At 38.1% G+C, this 19923-nt stretch overlaps 1 protein-coding gene across 1 annotated transcript; it reads right to left on the bottom strand.

The window, feature by feature from the left end:
• Positions 1-14168: 14168 nt before the first annotated feature.
• Positions 14169-15095, bottom strand: LOC110302286 (olfactory receptor 8D1-like). The gene has a single exon (XM_021173128.2). It carries the CDS (start codon positions 15093-15095, stop codon positions 14169-14171), a length of 927 nt encoding a protein of 308 aa, XP_021028787.2.
• Between the last annotated feature and the right edge of the window lie 4828 nt (positions 15096-19923).

Genomic DNA, 19923 nt, shown 5'->3' with positions numbered 1-19923 from the left:
TTTCTTAGAATATGGTCTCAAGATGATCTGTAAGGACAAAGAACACAATCACAAATGAATGGTACTAATGAATTCAAATGAGTGTTTTCAAAATAGTCTCATAGTCATTGAGAGTTTGCATGAGTGTATTGAAATCAACTAGTACTCCCGATGTAAATGAAGCTGTCAAACTTTCTTCCTAACCTCAGGATTTTACATATATTTTGCAAGAAAAATAAATTAAAAGTTAAAATTTTTGATAGTCTCAGAAGCAATATGGGTTTTATTTCAGAGGCTGACTTTATTGTCGATAAGTTTGACACTTTGGACAAGTCATTTAGTGAGTTTTAATGTGAATCAAGAATGAGAACACAACTTTGTAAGAATTACTTTGACTAACCAAATTATGACACTAATCAATAGGTAATATACATTTAAAAACTTGAATATTGTCATATAGTACAGATATGTGAAAATATACAAGCTTAGAATAAGAAGTATAGATTTGTGCATTTCCTTTTCATGCCAACCACTTCATCTTTGCAGATGTGAATATTTTAACATTGAAGAATATATGCCTTTTATACATTTGCTAACTTCTGAATTTTGAAGTGAAGTTAAATGTACCAAGCATTATTCTGGAGTCTGAGAGAAATTGTGGCATTGACACTGTCTCATAGAGTTAATTCTGTCTAGTGCTTCTAAGGCCAGGAGGAAACTAAGAAGATTAATGATCTACCTCTAAAATAATTCCTTCAAAATAAGAAAGCAGGAATTTCAGTTTAACAAGGAATGATATTTTTAAGGTCATTGTTTTTCTGCTCTCTTTCTTTCTGTGTCTTTCAGCTAATGTGCAAGACACAGAGTCCTATTAAATACATCCTACAGAAAAGCTTTAGGAAATAAAATGCTTCAGAGTCATCGATTCCTAGTGAGGTTTTCTGTACCACAGCTGGTTAAATTTGGACTGTAAACCATTCTTTCAAATTGTGCGACCCAGTCATAAATAAATAACATCAAATGATGGTAGAAAAATAGACAGGGGCTGTTAGCTACTGTAGAGAATACTGAAACAAGTAATGCCATGTAAAACTGAGATGTTACGTGGGCATGAACATGATGGTTATCCCAACAGTTCCTCTATGAAATATCATATTGTCATAAATGACACTGGGCACTTACCTAAGTACTGCACATAAAATGAAGTTCTTATAAATTGCTTGGTTTCTCTTTTATATAGCAAACTATTATTATTATAGTCAATGAACTATCTCCTGATTTCTTACACACATGTGTCAAACACTGTATTAAAAAATTTTTGCTCAAGTTAATTACCAATATTCATCTAACAGAGCAAATACAATGTCCTAAAGCAGATCACGTCTAGGTTCTAAGGACCTATAAGCATGAGTATATTGTGATATACCTTTTTATGTGATGCTCTTGAGACTTGAGATTTACTATGAGTACAAAAGAGTAATAAACTTACAATTCCCTATAATCCCCAGCATTTAATAGCAGCCAATAGGAATGACTTTGGGGCCTCATGTTTCCATCTGTCCCAGGAGTAATGATGATGGTTGGAAAGAAAGTACTTATTATGTATTTACAAATTATCTATCAGGACACAAATTAAGTTATATATCAGTTCCTTTTTAAACTATGTTTATTGATTTTCTTTTACAGAAAATAATTTATTTTGCTTGTCTTTAGGCAACTTAAAATTCAAAGAGAAAAAATAAAATAAAGAATTGTTTATACTTTCCTTGGGGCCTTTGAGAGAGGTGCTAAGTTTAAGAAGGGAAACTAAACAAGGTAAAGTACTCAAGATATCATCACCATGTGGCTGAGACAAACATGTGCATGAACTCCCCAGTCTCAAGCCCAGACATTATGCTTTTGAAAAATTTCCTTCACTAATATATTCAGAGATTTGGACCCCACTGTTAGATACAGAATTCCTCTCACGGTTTGTTGTTGTTGTTGTTACCCTTCTGTTTTATATTTTAGGTACAACCTTGCAAAGGAGTCCATAGACTCAAATATGCAATTTTCTTAACTCAGCATACAAGTGCTTAGATCACCTATGATCTAAATGCTTTGGTTTCTTTTTAATTATTTTTATTGAAAATATATTTCCATACATATTATATTCATACTATGATTTCCTCTTCTACTGATCCTCCTCAACTAACCTCCTACCTGAATTCAAAACCTTCCTATCTCCCATTAGAAAACAAACAAGCTTCTAAGGGATAATAACAAAAATAAAGTAAAATAAGATAAGATAAAAATAACATATCAGAATAGGGCAAAACAAAGAGAAGAAAATAACCTAAGAGAAGGCACAAGAAACAGGCAGAGATAGATATTTGTTTGCAATCTCAAGGATCTCATAAAAATCTAAACAGGAAGTCACAGTATATATGCAAAGAATACACACACACACACACATATATGTGTGTGTGTGTGTGTGTGTGTGTGTGTGTGTGTGTGTGTGTGTGTATGTATGCATATACTCCATTTAGTATATTCCATTTAGGGACATTAAGAGAGGAAGATGTTTGTTTCCATTGGCAATCTATACCTGGACATGCAGTCTGCTCTTAATTGTAGTTTATTTACCCATAGAGACTTGGAGAAAACCAAATTTTCATTTGCAACTTGTTACCAATAGCAAAGAGTTCTGGGTTAGGGATAGGCCATGTGGCCATGTGTCTACTTCTCCATTCACCTATAGGACATCTGTTGCAGATTCCAACTGGCCTTATGAATGCTGCCTCAATTTCTGTTCACATGTAAGCCAATACCATTGATGTTGTCCCTTGACGTTCTCTATCCCCTCTGGGTTTTATACCCTTTCCGATTCTTCTTCTACTTCCAGGATATTTCCCTAACAAAGTCATATGCTATGAAAAGAGACATACTACAGATATGGTTTTCTAAGTTATGTACTTAAATATCACTCTTAAATATTTTTTAATTGTTAGAAAACTGATTAAATTTAGCCATATTTTACATATACTTTTTAAATTTATTTTCTTTTTTGTTATTAATTAATTAAAATCTCAAATGTTGCTTTCACTCCCAGTCCCTCTCTCACAGATTTCTTTTCATGGGATTGCTATTCTTCACTGTGTTAATACTACCAATCCATGCATATGGAAGACTTTTTCATTTTCTGAATTCTTCCATTTCTTTCTTCAGGGACTTGAAGTGCTAGTATGAGATCTCTGTAATATCATTATGAAGATATTTAGTGCTAAGAACTTTCCTCTTAGCACTGATTTGATTGTGTCCTATAAGTTGGCGTATGTTGTCCCTTCACTTTCATTGAATTATTGGAAGTCTTTGATTTCTTTCTTATTTCTTCTCTGAACAAATTATCATTGAGTAGAGAATTGTTCAGTTTCCATGAGTATGTGGTCTTTCTGTTGTTTCTGTTGAAGTCCAGCCTTAGTTTGTGGTAATCAGAAACAAAGAAAACTATACAATGAATCAACAAAACCAGGAGCTGGTTCTTTGAGATATTCAACAAGATAGATAAACCCTTAGCCAACCTAACCAGAGGTCACAGAGGCAGTATCCAAATTAACAAAATCAGGAATATAAAAGGAAATAAAACAACAGAAACTGAGGAAATTCAAAAAATCATCAGATCCTACTACAAAAGACTATATTCAACACAACTGGAAAATCTGGAAGAAATAGAAAATTTTCTAGGCAGATACAAAATACCAAAGTTAAATCAGTATCGAATAAACCATCTAAACATTCCCATAACCCCTAAAAAAAATAGAAGCCGTCATTAATAGTCTCCCAACCAAAAACAATCCAGGACCAGATGGGTTTAGTGCAGAATTCTATCAGACACTCAAATAAGTCCTAATATCAGTAGTATTCAAACTATTCCATAAAATAGAAACAGAAGTAATACTACCCAATTAGTTCTATGAAGCCACAGTTATGCTGATACTGAAACCTCACAATGATTCAACAAAAAAGAGAACTTCAGACCAATCTCCCATATGAATATCAATGGAAAAATACTCAATAAAATTCTCAACAATTGAATCCAAGAACACAACAAAATGATCATTCACCACAATCAAGTAGGCTTCATCCCAGGGATGCAGGGATGGGTGCATCAATGTAATCCACTATATAAACAAACTCAAAGGAAAAAAAAAACACATGATCATTTCATTAAATGATGATAAAGTATTTGACAAAATCCAAGACCCCTTCATGTTAAAATTCTTGGAAAGATCAGGAATTCAAGGCCCATACCTAAACATAGTAAAGGCGTTATACAGCAAACCAGTATCCAACATCAAACAAAATGGAGAGAAAATTGAAGCAATCCCACTAAAATCAGTCACTCAACAAGGCTGCCTCTCTCTCCCTATCTATTCAATATAGTACTTGAAGTTCTAGCTAGAGCAATTAGACAACAAATGGAGGTCAAAGGGATACAAAGTGGAAAGGAAGAAGTCAAAATATCACTATTTGCAGATGATACGATAGTAGACTTAAGTGACCCCAAAAACTCCACAAGAGAACTCCTAAACCTCATAAACAACTTCAGTCAAGTAGCTGGATATAAAATTAATTCAAACAAATCAGTCGCCTTCCTATACTCAAAGGATAAACAGGCTGAGAAAGAAATTAGGGAAATGACACCCTTCACAATCATCACAATCAATATAAAGTATCTTGGTATGACTCTAACCAAACAAGTGATAGATCTGTATGACAAGATCTTCAAGTCTCTAAAGACAGAAATCGAAGAAGACCTCCGAAGATGGAATGATCTCCCATGCTTATGGATTGGAAGTACCAATATAGTAAAAATGGCCATCTTGATGAAAGCAGTTGACAGTTTCAATGCAATTCCCATCGAAATTTCAACTCAGTTCTTTATAGAGCTAGAAAGAGAAATTCTCAAATTCGTTTGGAATGACAAAAAACCCAGGATATTGAAAACTATTTTCAACAATAAAAGAATTTCTGGGGAAATTAGCATCCTTTGTAAGACTCCCGAAGCTGGGCCTCCGCTCAAGTCCCGGGATGAGCTGACCAACACCCCAATATCCCGAGAGAAAACCACACCTGATGCAAACTGCAAGAGGTTTTATTATCAGCTAGCTGAGGACAAAGTCCCTCTGCCATGCAGGGCAGGGGAGTTCAACCCTGAGTGGTGACAATAGGGGGTTTTTAACAGCTAGCTGAGGAATTGGGAGGAGTTGGGAGGAGAGTTGGGAGGAGTTGGAAGAAGAGTTGGCTACAGTTCCTTTCTGGTGGGGGGGGGCGGGAGTGAGCTGCAGCCTCCTCTCTGGTGTCTATCTCTATGTCCTTGTAGGTCTTCCTACAATTATCGCATCTCTGGCTGTAAGGCACAGAAACAAAAAGGCTTTTTGCTGGCTATAGAGAACAAAGAGCTTCTTTTTGGCTGTACTTTTTAGAGATCAGGGAAAACAAGCTTGGGGAAAGTCCAGGGGCTTTACCTTCCTGGGAGAAACACTCTAAGTTGGGGGTCTCACATTCCCCACTTCTTCTAATACATAGTTCTAATCTTAGAACTAGGAAAATTAAACCTCTGGCCCAGCTGTCAAACAAAGTCAATATGAGGTTGTAGCTTTAGGATTTGTAACATTGAGAGCCTCAGAAGCTCCTCGAATGAGAATAGAGAGTCTCTCCTCAGTGGTAGGAAGGAGGGAGGAGGTTTCTGTGCAGTGCCTGGTGAGTGTGAACAGAGCAGGGCCAGTGGGCCGTGACCAGGCCAGGAGGGGGAGCCGGGGTTTGCCAGAAGCACCAGGTAGGGTCCTTTCCATCTGGGTTCAAGGTTGCTGGAACAGTGGCGCCAGACCAGGACAGGATCCCCTATTTGAAATGTATGTGGTACTGCAGTGGTTCCTGGTTTGTATGTTTTTTTCAGCAATTCCCAGGCGTCTTTTTTTTTTTTTTTTTTTTTTTTTTGACCAGTTCTAGGGCCTTCAAGCAAGCTAACAAGGTTTGGGAAAAAGGAACATCAGAGTCAATCCCCCACAGAGGAGTTCAAAGGGTCTAAGTTTAAATTTCCCTGGGGTGTTCCGTACTCTTAGCAAGGCGAAGGGAAAGAGAGCTGTCCAAACTTTTCCACCAGTCTCTAAAGCCAATTTAGTTAAGGTTTTTTTAAATGTTCTATACACCCGCTCTACCTGACCTGAACTCTGGGGTCTATAAACACAATGTAACTTCTAATCTATCTCCAATTATCTGGCTAACCCTTGGCTTACCTGGGCAACAAAGGAGGGGCCGTTGTCTGACGAAAGTACCTTAGGGATGCCAAATCTTGGGGAAATTTCCTCTAATATCTTCTTTGCCACAACATTGGCGGTCTCTTTCTCAGTGGGGAAGGCTTTGACCAACCCTAAAAAAGTGTCTATAAAAACTAATAGGTATTTATTACCGTACTTGGCTGGTTTAACTTCAGTAAAATTTATTTCTCAGTATGCTCCTGGTGGTCACTTCTTAGCCATCTTCCGGGGGCGTTCTTGTGGTGCCCAGCATTGGTGAGGGCACAGGCTTGGCATTTATTAACAATCTCCTAGGCAACATTGAACAGTTTTATAACATAGTATTTTGAGTTCTTAACAATTTCTTTGAACTTCTTAATTTCAAAGAGCTGGTGTAGATTGGCTACATATTGTTGCCTTTCTCTGGTGGGCAGGACCAAGCAACCATCTTGGGTTTTAGCCACTCCCTGGGGAATATACCCACATATCTCAGGTATTTTGCCTATTAGTTCCTGATCTTCTGGAGTATAGTCAAAGCCTGTGTCTTTGAGTTCATAATGGTCCTTAAGTTCTTTTTTTTTTTTTTTTTTTCCCCTAGCTATGAGGATCATAGCTCTTTGGGCCGCCTGTTTGGCAGCCAGGTCAGCCATCTGATATCCTTTTGCTATGGCATCATGGCCTTTCTGGTGACCAGGGCAATGTATGATGGCCCGTTTTGTTTTTTTTTTTTTTTTTTTTTTTTTGGCAAGTGTATGGCTTCTAATAGGCTCAAGATTTCTTTTTTATTTTTAATATCTTTCCCAGCAGATGTGAGAAAACCCCTTTGCCTATAGATTGCCCCATGTATGTGAGTGGTGGCGAAAGCATACCTGCTGTCTGTGTAGATATTAATGTTCTTCTTTTCTGCCAGCCGCAAGGCTTGGGTGAGTGTGATTAGCTCTGCTCTCTGGGCTGTCTTCTCTTTAGGCAAGCTGCTGACCCAGATGGTTTGTTTTCCGTTGACCACTGTTGCCCCGCTTTTCGCTTTCCTTTAACCAAAAAGCTGCTACCATCTGTGCACCAGTTGGAGCAGCCTGGCTATGACTGGTCAGTGAGGTCTTTTATAGTTCTGGTTTCTTCTGCCAGGATGTTCATACACTGTTGCACTGGTAGGGAGTCGTCAGCTTCTGGCAGCAAAGTGGCAGGATTTAGGATAGCAGGGGGTGCAAACTGCACTCTCTCAGTCAGTAAAAGGCTCTGATAATTCGTCATTCGAGCATTAGTCATCCAGCGATCAGGCAGTTGTCTAATGATGTGTTCTAAGGCATGGGGGGCTACTACTATAGTTCGTTGACCTGGAGTCAGTTTGTCTGCATCTTTGAGAAGTAGTGCCACAGCAGCAATAGCTTTTAAGCAACATGGCTATCCAGTGTCTACTGGGTCTAATTTTTTTGACAAGTATAGGCCACGGGTCATTTTTATGGCCCCAGAGCTGGGGTCAGGACCCCTCTCGATATTCCTGTTCTTTCGTCTACATAGAGTGAAAGGCTTGGTCAGGTCCAGCAGGGCTAGGACTGGAGTATTAAGCAAGGCCTTTTTAATCTCTTTAAAGGCCTCCTGGTGTATGGGGGTCTATGAGAAAGTCCCAGTCTCTTTAGTAAGGGGGTAGAGTAGGGTTGCCAGGGTGGCAAAGCCTGGGATCTAGAGCCTATAAAACCCAGCCATGCCCAGAAATTCCCTCACCTGCTTCGAAGTTGTTGGGATGGGGATTTGAGTCACAGTCTTTTTCTGAGCTTTTGTCAGCCACCATTTCTCTCCCCTGAGAGTATAACCCAAATAAGTTACTTCTGTCTGGCAAATCTGGGCTTTTTTAGTGAATGCCTTGTATCCCAACTAACTCAATTATGCCAGTAATTTCAGGTAATCAACATACTGAAGGAGAGAAATTTGGGAGTTTTCTGACCTGAATGGTGCCAAGTTCTGGTGGAGGGCCTCATCAAAGAGAGTAGGAGAGTTCTTGAATCCTTAAGGCAAACGTGTCCAAGTTAGTTGTCCAGCCTGTCCCAAATCTGGGTCTCTCCACTTGAAAGCAAAGATTACCTGACTTATGGAATGTAGTTTTAGGCAGAAGAATGCATCCTTCAGGTCCAGTACCGTATACCATTGTCTGTCAGGTTGGAGAGAACTGAGTAGATTGTAGGGGTTAGGGACAGTAGGATGAATATCTTGTACTCTTTTGTTTACTTCTCTTGAGTCTTGTACTGGCTGATAATCATTAGTGCTTGGCTTTTTAACTGGTACTGATGGAGTATCCCAGGGAGACTGACAAGGAACCAAAACACCTAGTTCTAAGAGCCTTTGAATGTGAGGTCTGATTCCCTCTCAGGCTTCTTTGTTCATGGGGTATTGCTGTACCCTGATAGGAGTCGCACCAGTTTTTAGCATCACAACGATGGGGACACCTTCTTTGCCTCTCCCATACCTCTAGTCTCTGCCCAGGCTTGAGGATATCTCTCTAACCAGGTCTCTTCTAGTACTTTTTTCCATGGGTCTTGAGGCTCATGTAATCTATATTCTTCTAATTTTAAAGCTAAAATTATAGAGATAAGGGCTTGCCAAGAAACTGAAGTTCCTTCCGAAGAGAATCTTATTTGGGCTTTTAATTTGGATAGTAAGTCTCTCCCCAACAATGGGGTGGGGCAATCAGAAATGATGAGGAAGGAATGAGTGACTTGACTTCTTCCCAAATCAATTTTCCTATCAGTGGTTCAAGAGTATGGTTTCTGACCAGTAGCCCCGATTACTACGGTTTTCTTGTTCCTCAATTTCCCCAGTGGCTCCTTTAAGACTGAAAACTCTGCTCCAGTATCAACAAGGAAATCCTGGGAGAAACAGTCTAGGTTGGGGTCTCACACCTTGACTTCAAGCTGTACTACAGAGCAATAGTGATAAAAACCTGCCTGTTATTGATACAGTTACAGGCAGGTAGATCAATAGCATGGAATTGAAAATTTAGAAATGAACCCAGACACATATGGTCACTTGATGTTTAACAAAGGAGCTGAAACCATCCAGTGAAAAAAGGATAGCATTTTCAACAAAGGGTGCTGATTTAACTGGAGATCAACATGTATAAGAATGCGAATTGATCCATTCTTATCTCCATGTATAAAGCTCAAGTCCAAGTAGATCAAGGACTACATAAAACTAGATACAGTGAACCTTTTAGAAGAGAAAGTGGGAATTTTGGTCTTTTCATTGTGTCCTGAAATTCCTAGATGCTTTGGATTAGAAGTTTGTTATGCTTTAAACTTTCTTTGACAGTTTTGTCAATCTCTTCTATTAAATCTTCTACACCTAAGATTCTTTCTTCTATCTCTTATATTCTGTTGTTGATACTTACATCTGTAATTCATGACCTTTCCTAGGTTTTCCATTTCCAGGTTTGCCTCCATTTGTGTTTTCTTAATTATCTCTACTTCCACATGTATATCTTGGACTGCTTTATTCAATTCCTTCACCTTTTTTATTGTGTTTTCCTGTATTTCTTTAAGGGATTTATCTGTTTCCATTTTAATGGTTTCTGTGTTTACCTGTGTTTTCCTGTATTTCTTTCACTGAGTTATTTATATTCTTCTGAAAGGACTCTATTATCTTCATGAGATAGGATTTTAGGTCAGCTTCCTGATTTTCAGATGTGTTGCTGTATTCAGGGTTTGCTGTGGTGGGAGAACTGGGTTGTGATGATGCCCTCGTATATTGGCTTCTGTTGCTTATGGTCTTGTGCTTGCCTCTCACTATCTGGTTATCCCTAGTGTTTGCTGGTCTGGGTGACTCTGTCTGGAGTTTGACTCTTTTGTCCCTGGGTTGCTTCAGGTGTCCCAGTAGGCCTGCCCACCATCCCCACTCCCCTTCACCCCCCCACCCCCTGCAGCAGACCCCCTGTGGAGCCTTCCAACTGGGGGCATTTCAGAGAGAAAAAGAAGTGGATTACCTGTTGCCCTGGCTGCAGTAAATCTCCTGTGAGGCCTGTTAGATTCCTTTCAGACTTTTGGGTCTTCAGAGGAACAGTAAAGCTATTGCTAAGACATTCTTCAGGGTGGCCTACAGACTGTGGTTTCTGTTTCCCTGTGTACAGCAGAATTCCCAGAAGCCTTTCATTCTGTCATGTCAGTTGCCTTGCATGCTTCAGAGTCCCCAGGAGGTCTTCTGACTGTGCTATCTGTTGCCCAGTTGCCCTGGGTACAGAGGAGCTCCTGGATTCCTTTAAACTGTGGTGTCTTCGGGGGAGCAGACAAACTGATGATCAGTTGCTCAGTTGCCCTATGTACAGCAGATCTCCTCAGATGTCTCAGGCTGTGTGTCAATTGCCTTATTGCTCTGAGTGCAGAGGATCTTCTGTGTGACTGCTCTGGTGCAGCATATGGTGTCAAGTGCTCTGAGTGCAGCAGATCCTCTAGGATGGCTCTGAATATGTAGTCTTCATGGGAGCAGATTAACTAGGAGTCTGTCCCAGCAGAAAGGGGCCCGAGGAGCAGGGTCCAGCGCCTCTGTCCATCTCCACTGAGGCTCTGAGTGGTGACTGAGGTTCATTTAGAAGGGAGCAAAGAGCGTTTTAAACTTTGAAAAGACCACAAAACAAACTGACCCTCCTATTTTTAACTTGGATATCTGCTATTCTGCCAAAAGACATTTTCTAGAATAGTTTTTAATGGAGTACTCTCCTTACCCTTCACCCAACAAACTCTGAAGCCAGTCTCTAGCTTACTGCAAGAAAAAGAAGTGTACATAATATTTAAGATGTTGAGTATTTCATAGGAAAGCTGAATGCTTCTGTAAAGTGCTCTTTAAGTCTTTTTTTAAATCCCCTCTAATTAATGGAATTAGGGGAATTTCAGGGGACAAAGATGGGATTTGTTGTGTGATAAACCATATGTAGGTTAGTCTTTCTGTGGAAAGGCAGTGGTTAGGGCATTTTTAAATGGCTGGCTACACTTGTTTTCCCTCATGATAATTTGTTATAACTCAGTAGCATGACCTGCTCCTATAATGTAGTTAAAATTTGTAAATGCTAAGGCGTTGCCAGGTCCAGATGAGTCAGACCTTTACTACTGATTATTAAGCAGGACTGAGCTTTCTGCAAATAGCTTGAAGGAGGAAACAATTTCTGAACACACAAGTAGCAACGTGTCTTTGCTCTTTATCTTCATATTGATAAAAGACTGTATGTGGATCTTGTAAAACAGAACCAGATCTCCTTCTGTGGAAGGCCTTGCCTCTAGGATGGGCAAGGTCATCTAGGGATAGTACCAAAGCATCACCACAAAGTAGAGAGCACATACATGGTTAGAAACTACTTCATCAGAATGTGTAAGTCCTGGGGATGCACGGGGCACAGTTGATGCTGCTTGGGACATGTTTCTTAGAGGGCTTACAGTATGTAAATAATTGATATTGGTGTTAACATGACTGTCTGGGATTCACTGAAATCCACATGATTCAGTCCTAGCTCTGGATTACCTCAGTTGACCTTTGTGGAGGTTTTATCTGTAGAGTAATTCTTTGCCTTGTCATAGACCTTATTAGGGTTTGAGGTTTTGTTCTTTCATTGTTTTCCTCCCACTATTTAAAGTTGATTATAGGAGAAGAGTTGTGTGTTGAGGCTAAGTTGGTGGGTTGGGTTGGCTTCTTAACATCAAGAAACAGAATGGAGCTCCACACCTCTAGATCTCAATGATTCGGTTGGCTTCTCAGTGGATCCCAACTGAAGTTGTCTAATTGCCTCTTCTCAGAGTTCAGGAAAAAGAGTAATGCCACTTGGGAGCTCGTAGAGGAGGTGCATGTGGCTGCCTTAGTATTCTGTTCCTCATGGTTATTTTAGAAACTGGATTTTAAAGTCTTATAGAGTTTCACAACAAGGAGAAGCCACAGTTTGTGGCATCCTATAGTTTTACATTGTGTATTTCTTCCTTTTAGGAAAAACCTACCTAGTACAAGCTACCACATGCACAGACTGCCCAATGAGGGGGCCATTTCTCTACAACCCTGGTGTAATACAGAATCCAGCCATTACCATTCTCCTGCGTTACTTTGACATGGGATTTTTTTTTTTTTTTGTACATTTTGGCTGCAGTATTGGTGGTAGAATATACTTCGATGGATCAACTCTACTTCTGTGTTTGTTTGTTTGTTTATTAATTTATTTACTAATTAATTAATTTATTTATTACTAGACCTCAACCACAGCCTTCTCCTCCTCCATTCTCTGCCTGTAGGATGTACTGCATGTAGATTTGCACTTTGTATTAATATATTAGAACTCTAAAGATCTGTTTTGTACTTTTTATACTGTTGGATACTTATAACCAAAACTTTAGGGTATTGAATAAATTTAGTCTTATTAGAAAAATAAAAGCTGTCTTTTGACTTTGAAAAAAAATTGCAAAGCTTCTGTAAGGCAAAAGATACTGTCAATAAGACAAAAAGGCCTCCAAGAGATTAGGAAAAGATTTTTACCAATCCTAAATCTGATAGGGGACTAATATCCAATATATACAATGAACTCAAGAAGCTGGACCCCAGAAATTCAAATAACCCCATTTAAAAATGTGGTACAGAGCTAAAGAAAGAATTCTCAACTGAGGAAAACCGAAGGGCTGAGAAGCAAAAAATGTTCAACATCCTAAATCATCTGGGAAATGCAAATCAAAACAACCCTGAGATTCCACCTTACACCAGTTAGAATCACTAAGATCAAAAATTCAGGTGACTACAGATGCTGGCAAGGATGTGGAGAAAGAGAAACACTCCTCCATTGCTGGTGGGTTTCCAAACTTGTACAACCACTCTGGAAATCAATCTGTGGTTTCCTTGGAAAATTGGACATAATACTAACAGAAGAGGATATCATCCTTAGTTAGGTAACCCAATAACAAAAGAAGTCACTAGATATGCACTCACTTTGGTTGTTCTTTCATCTTCCCCCATCTTTGGTATTTCCTCTGCTCTTTCCTTTTCACCATTATCCATATTAATCTCTTTTTTATACTCTCTACTATACATGTCTTTGTCCCTGATTTTGGCCAGGAATATCTGTCTCTTTGGGGTTAGAACTATGTGTTGGAGATTTGTGAGCACTGTGGTGACACAGATGAAGATAGTTGTTCTCCTCCTTCAGATTCCATCAGTAGTCTATAGATAATTCTGTGATGGGAATTACTCCTATTGATTATCTGACGGAACACTCAGGGGCTACCTATGATGCTGAGAATAAATGATAGAAAAAGTCTTATGCCTAAACAAATCATTTGTACTACCGTCCTCTCTAAGGCCTAAGAAACATTGCAGATGATGAGAAAAAAAGAAAAAATAAGAGCTAGAAGATAGGGAAAAGGTGGTAAAATTATATCTTTCAAATATGAAATAGTCATTGTAATCATGAATCAAAAGATGTGCCTACTTCTCCTGAGCAAGGCACAGACCCACTCACAGTTATTCGTATATCATGGAAAGGTTTATTGGACCACAACCCTTCCTACAGTCATAGAACTATGGATATAGAGAGGGTTCAATATGTAACTATTGGATATTAGGAAGAGAAAATAAAGGTGAGAGACAAATCTGAATTATTATTTTATTTATATAAGAGAGAAAGACCAATTTTCCTATCAAAGCACTAATACCTGCTTTATAAACTTATTTTCCATTTTACTGGAAAAAAATCAATGATAAATGGTAAAGCACTTCATTAAAAAAATGAATGCTAAATGTTGCCCCATGGTATAGGGATTGTGCAAAATGCAGGATGCTTTGAGATTAATCCTAGCACCCTAAATATAGATATCCTATATATTGCAAGAGATCAAAGTATATATATCATACTTTCATTAGCACTATTCACTTCTACTTTGTAATATTTGCAAAAAGTAAGACTTATCTTCCTATTGAGAATCTGCCCAGTGCTTTCTTCACATCTTTGTTCCTCAAACTGTATATTAATGGGTTCAGCATGGGGATCACTGTGGTATAGAAAACAGAAGAAACCTTCTCTTGCTCCAGAGAACTACTTGAAGAAGGCTTTAAATACATGAAGGTGATAGACCCAAAGAAGATCCCCACAGCCATGAGATGAGAGCTGCAGGTTCCAAAGGCTTTGGACCTGCCCTTTGATGACTTGATGTGAAGGATGCTGCAGAAGATGAAAATATAGGAAATGGCAACAGCTAGAGTGGGCACCAAGGTGTTGATCCCTCCAATAATAAATATAAGAAGCTCATTGAGATGTGTGTTAGAGCAGGAAAGTTTGAGGAGAGGAAGAGCATCACAGAAGTAATGACTTATGATGTAGGCTTTACAGAAGTTCAGACTCATCATAGCACTTGTGTGTACTACAGCAGAAAAAAGGCCTAGGGTGAAAGCAACTAGCACTAACAGTAAGCAGTGTTTAGAGGACATCATCACATTATACAGCAATGGTCTACAGATGGCCACATAGCGATCATATGCCATAACAGTCAGGAGATAACCCTCAGTGACCACAAAGATTGCAAAGAAAAAGAACTGAGCCATGCACTCCGAATAGGTGATGAAATTTTTCTTCCCAAGAAAGTTCACCAGCATTTTGGGTGTAATGACAGTGGAATAGGAGAGATCAACAAAGGATAAGCTGCTGAGGAAATAGTACATAGGAGTATGCAGCAGTGGACTGACTGTGATGAGCAGTATCATGCCCAAGTTTCCCACTGCTGTCACCACATAGATGCCCAGGAACAGAATGAAGAGGGGCAGCAGGAGCTCAGGCTGCTGTGTTAATCCCACCAAGACAAACACAACTGCTGCAGAATGATTCCCAGTGGCCATTACTTGAAGATTTCTGGAGAAATAGAAATTAAGCATTTTGTTTAATATCATACCACCATGAATATGCCTCCTTTCATGTGCAACTAAAGATTACATTTTGGAAGAGTTTTACTTCACTTCCAAATGAAATTACATCTTCAAAAAGAGATTATTAGCAAAATGTCAATGTACTATTTTCATGTATCACCTGTAAATTTGTTTCCAAGTTGGATGTGAACTCAGATCACAAAATAAAATGCTTTCTAACTTATTTAAAATGACTTACCTCCTGTATTCAGAAGCCAAATTAATTTTTTCCCTAAGGAAGCAGGTTATTTTTTCCCCAACAGAGTCAATTTTTACTGAAAGATGAAGAGTACAAATTCTTTGTGTGTTTGCTTATGCATTTACACACACAACTCAAGGAGCTGAGACATGATTGTTGTGGCTTGAAGCCAATTTTAGCTACTTAGGATATAGTATCAAATTGTTTCCATAGTTTAACCCTTTCTCAAAAATGCAAAAGAAGCTCTGTGACCCAACTAAACAACATTTCAATGAAAGAAACCCAGCAATTGCAGAAATGGGAAACAATTGTTGAAGTTACTAGCAGAGTTTCTCCAGAATCTTTACATACCACAAAGAAGGAAGGGTGAATCTTCTTCAGTCCCACTGCACTTAAAATGGTTTCGTCTTTGTTTTGTTTTTAATCTCCAGCTGGAGGGGAGGTAGACATATACTTATCTAAAAAGCATTGACTCATCCTAAGGAAAAAAAAATGTTCCTAACCAAGAATACTCACCTAACACCTCTTGCATGCTTACTATGTTGAAAAAAGGCTGAGACACAGCTATTTCCCTCACTGTGCCATGATAAAACACAGCCTTCTGTGCTACAATGTTCACAAGGGGTGTTTCCTCTCACTTAATCATTTTCAAAAGTGTCAGTTGCTTAGTACTGTAATCATAATTATAAACCAGGTCTTATGAAACACCTAAATACAATGGACAATTGTTACAAGACAAGAACCTTTGCTCATGAACATACAAGAAAAAATGATGTAACTAAATATCTAACCATTCTATAAGTGGAACCCCATGGTGGTTTTAATCCTGGATCTGAAAGATAAAAGCATGTGCTGCATGTCCTCCCTCAAGATGTATCACAATCTTGTGGGTACCCTCTTTTACAATGTGAAATGTTTTTCTCGTGAAACCTTGTTAGATGGCAGTGTGTATTGTCAGGTTATAGATTTCTCTTCTATTTTGATGGAGATAATTTTTATTGTCTTCCCTTCTTTGATTCTTCCTCTTCCTCTTTCCTACCTACCTGATTTCATGTGGTTTACCTACATCATGACATTGAGTTCTTTACACCACTTGGAAGGGTATATATTTCTCATGTAGAAATCTAAGTTAGAAGATTTAAAGAAAAGACTCAGAACTTGAGTTCAGGGTAAATGGTTTCAGAACAATACTTCACTGGTTTTACCTAAGAGATAGTTGCTATTTTACTGACACTTGTCATCTGACTAAACACAAAACTGAGAGTATGATAGATTCCCAGTGTGAATTATTTTAGATGTCAAAGGATGGACCGGATTTCTAAGCTTCCTTAAATGGCCAAATCTAAATGATGTACAAGAGGAGGGTCATGGGATCTCCTTGCAGTTGACAACATGAGCATAAAGGTCATTTTAGACAAACTTAAAGCAGCAAGAGACCAAATCGAGCAAAGAGTACTTTATCTCATAATTTTATTTACTTTGGAGAAAATTTGGTTAGGGGAAAAATAGAAAAGGGAAAATAGATGTTCCTGGGTTTAACAGAGATATCAAAGGGGATACTAAATATTTAGGGAAAAATTAAGAGAATATGCTCTCAAGCCAGCCTTCAAGAAAGAAAAACCCATTTGTGAAAAGCTTTGACCTATATTTCACATACTTTGGCCTCAATTGATCCTTAAAGGCAAAGAACCAAACCAATGAACCAAATCAATGTTTATGATTTCAACTGAATGCTTACATTGTACTCTCAATGACATTCAGAGTGAACCTGTGTGTTTTGAAATCACTGAAGAGACCACCTGTAAATAAACTTCTCAGTATTCCCCATATCTCTGGGCAACAAAAAGATACATTATACTAAGAGACTGAAATAGTGTATAGGTGCAGCATCAAGAAAGGCTTAATTTTAAAAGCCAATTCATTGCTAATTTGTTTGTGACTTTCAGCAAGTTATTTTGTGAGTTTTTACATGAACAAAGAATGAGAATATAACATTTTCAGAATCTCTATGATGAACAAAAGTCATGAGTGTAAATATTCAGTATATAAAACAGTAATCAATATATATTTAAAACATAACATGGTCACACAGTGTGATTATGTGAAAATATTCCAGCTTAAATGAAGTATAGAGTTTTCTGTATTTCTTTATCTCAAACTCTTCATATAGGTGTGGGTGATGAAAACATATTAACATTTAAGAATAGTTGGCTTATACACAGGTTCAAATTATGGAGGTTCAGAGTGAGGCTAAAAGTACCAAGCACTATTCTGGAGGTCTGAGAGAAATTGTGATATATATTCTTTACCTTGTATGGTATACTCTGGCTAGTGCTTTGAGGACAAAAGAAAAATTAAGAAGTGATTCATGCAGTAAATATGATCAATCTTCTCATGCTCTAAGATGATTCCTTCAAGGTAAAGTCAAAAGGAAGAATTTCAATATACACAAAGGTGATATATTTAGTGTTGATTTTTCATTTACTTTCTCTCTTTTGTATATGTGTAAGTTAATATGCAAGATATAGAGTCCTAGTAAAAACATCCTACAAAAATGTTTTCAGAAATGGAATGCTTCAGTCATAGATTCCCAGTAAACTGGGGTATACTGGTTAAATTTGAATTGGAATCATTCTGTCAGATTGTGAGACCCCATCATAGTAAAGGAACAGTGAAGAATGATAGGAAAAGAGACAGGATATACTCACTACCAGAGAAAATACTCAAACCAATACTCCCAGGTAAAACTAGGATGTTGCCTGTACATAAAAATGATCGTCAAAATCAACTGCTCCTCTACAAGATATTATACTGTTGTCATAAATGATATTAAGAACTTACCTAGGACAGGCACAGAAAATAAAATTCTCATAAATTGTTTGGTTTCTTTTTCATGTAACAGATAATTATGCTGATGTTCAAGGAAATGTCCCCTGCTTTCTTACACATGTTGTGTCAAGTGCTGAAATATATTTTTTTCCAAACTGAATTATCAATATTCATCTAATAGAACAAACTATCAATATCATAAAGAAGATCACCACTAGCTTCCCAGAACCTATGAGTGTGCTATAACCTATGAGTGTGCTATGAGCCTTTATGTGATGCTCCTGAGACTTGGGATTTGTTATGAATTCAAAACACTCATAAGTTCACAAATTCCCTATAGTCTAGACCATTTAAGAAGAGCCTCCAAGAATGACTTTTGAGCCTAATGCTAACTTCTGTCTCGAGAGGAATGGTGATAGTTCCAAAGTAAGTTCTTATATATTTACAAGTCATCTATCAAGATGCAAAATTAAATTAGATGCCATTTTTTTTACTAAGTTTTTATTGATTTTTTATATACAGAAAACTTCTTCTGTTTAGGCTCAGGTAACTCAAAAACATTAAAAAAACAAAACAAACAAAAAACTGTTTACACTCTAAGTGGAAGCCTTGAGAAAGGTGCTATATTTATGAGGAGGAAATAAGCAAGGTCTCAGACACTCTTGAACTCATCACCATGTGGCTGAGTCAGACATGTGCATGTTCTCCCCAGATTCAAGCCCAGATACCCTGTGCTCTTGAAGATGTTTCTTCAGCATTGTTTTCAGGGATTTGTAACCCCACCATTAGATACAAAATTTCTCTGATTTCCTTATTCCTTCATGTTTTGTTTTCTTTTTGTTGTTTTCTTTCTTTTTTGTTTGTTTGTTTGTTTGTTTGTTTGTTTGCTTGTTTGCTTGTTCATGAGGTAGAATCTTGTTATGCAGTCCAAGGACTCAAATGTACAATTCTCTTAACTCAGTGAATTTGGATCACACATGACCCAGCTGCTTTGGTTCTCTTTTAAAATTTTAATGTACTGAAAATGTATTTTTCTCATATAATATATCATGAAAATGGATTACCCTCCCTCTGTTCCTCCAAGTTCCTCTTTATATCCTGTCCCATCTTTATCCAATCCCTTTCTGTCTTTCATTAGAAAACAATCAGGCTTATAAGGGACAATGATGATACAAACTATGATATAAAAAACATAACACATCACATAAGAATAGGAAAAAATAAAGAAAAGGAGGAAAAGGCATGAGAAAGAGATACATACACAGAGATCCACTCAATTTTACACAGCGTTCAGGAAAAAATTACTAAAGTGGAAGACATAATATATATGGAAAGGAAGTATAGGGTAAATATATTATTGATTTTTTAATTTATTTTTTCACACTCCATATTTTTATCCCCCAGCCTCATCTACCCTCTGACTGCTTCACATCCCATACCTCCTCCCCACCCACCTGTCTTCACATGGATGCCCCAACCCCACCTGACCTCCAAACTCCATGGGGCCTCCAGTCTCTTGAGGGCTAGGTGCATCATCTCTTACTGAATACAGACCTGACAGTCCTCTACTGTATGTGTGTTGGCTGCTTCATATCAGCTGGTATATATTGCCTGCTTGGTGGTAAAGTGTTTGAGAGAACTCGGGTGTCCCGATTAATTAAGACTGCTGGTCCTCCTACAGAATCACAATTCTCTTCAGCTTCTTTCAGCCTTCCCTAATTCAACAACAGGGGT

This window comes from Mus caroli, unplaced genomic scaffold (genome assembly GCF_978045245.1).
Source record: "Mus caroli unplaced genomic scaffold, Mus_caroli_1 scaffold_11, whole genome shotgun sequence".
NCBI classification, from domain to species: Eukaryota; Metazoa; Chordata; class Mammalia; order Rodentia; family Muridae; genus Mus; species Mus caroli.
The sequence above is the reverse complement of the archived record's forward strand: the minus strand, read 5'-3'. Positions and strand labels throughout refer to the sequence as shown.

Bases quoted from the DNA above. Each gene is read 5' to 3' on its own strand.
- LOC110302286 (XM_021173128.2), bottom strand. From the start codon at position 15,095: ATGGCCACTGGGAATCATTCTGCAGCAGTTGTGTTTGTCTTGGTGGGA.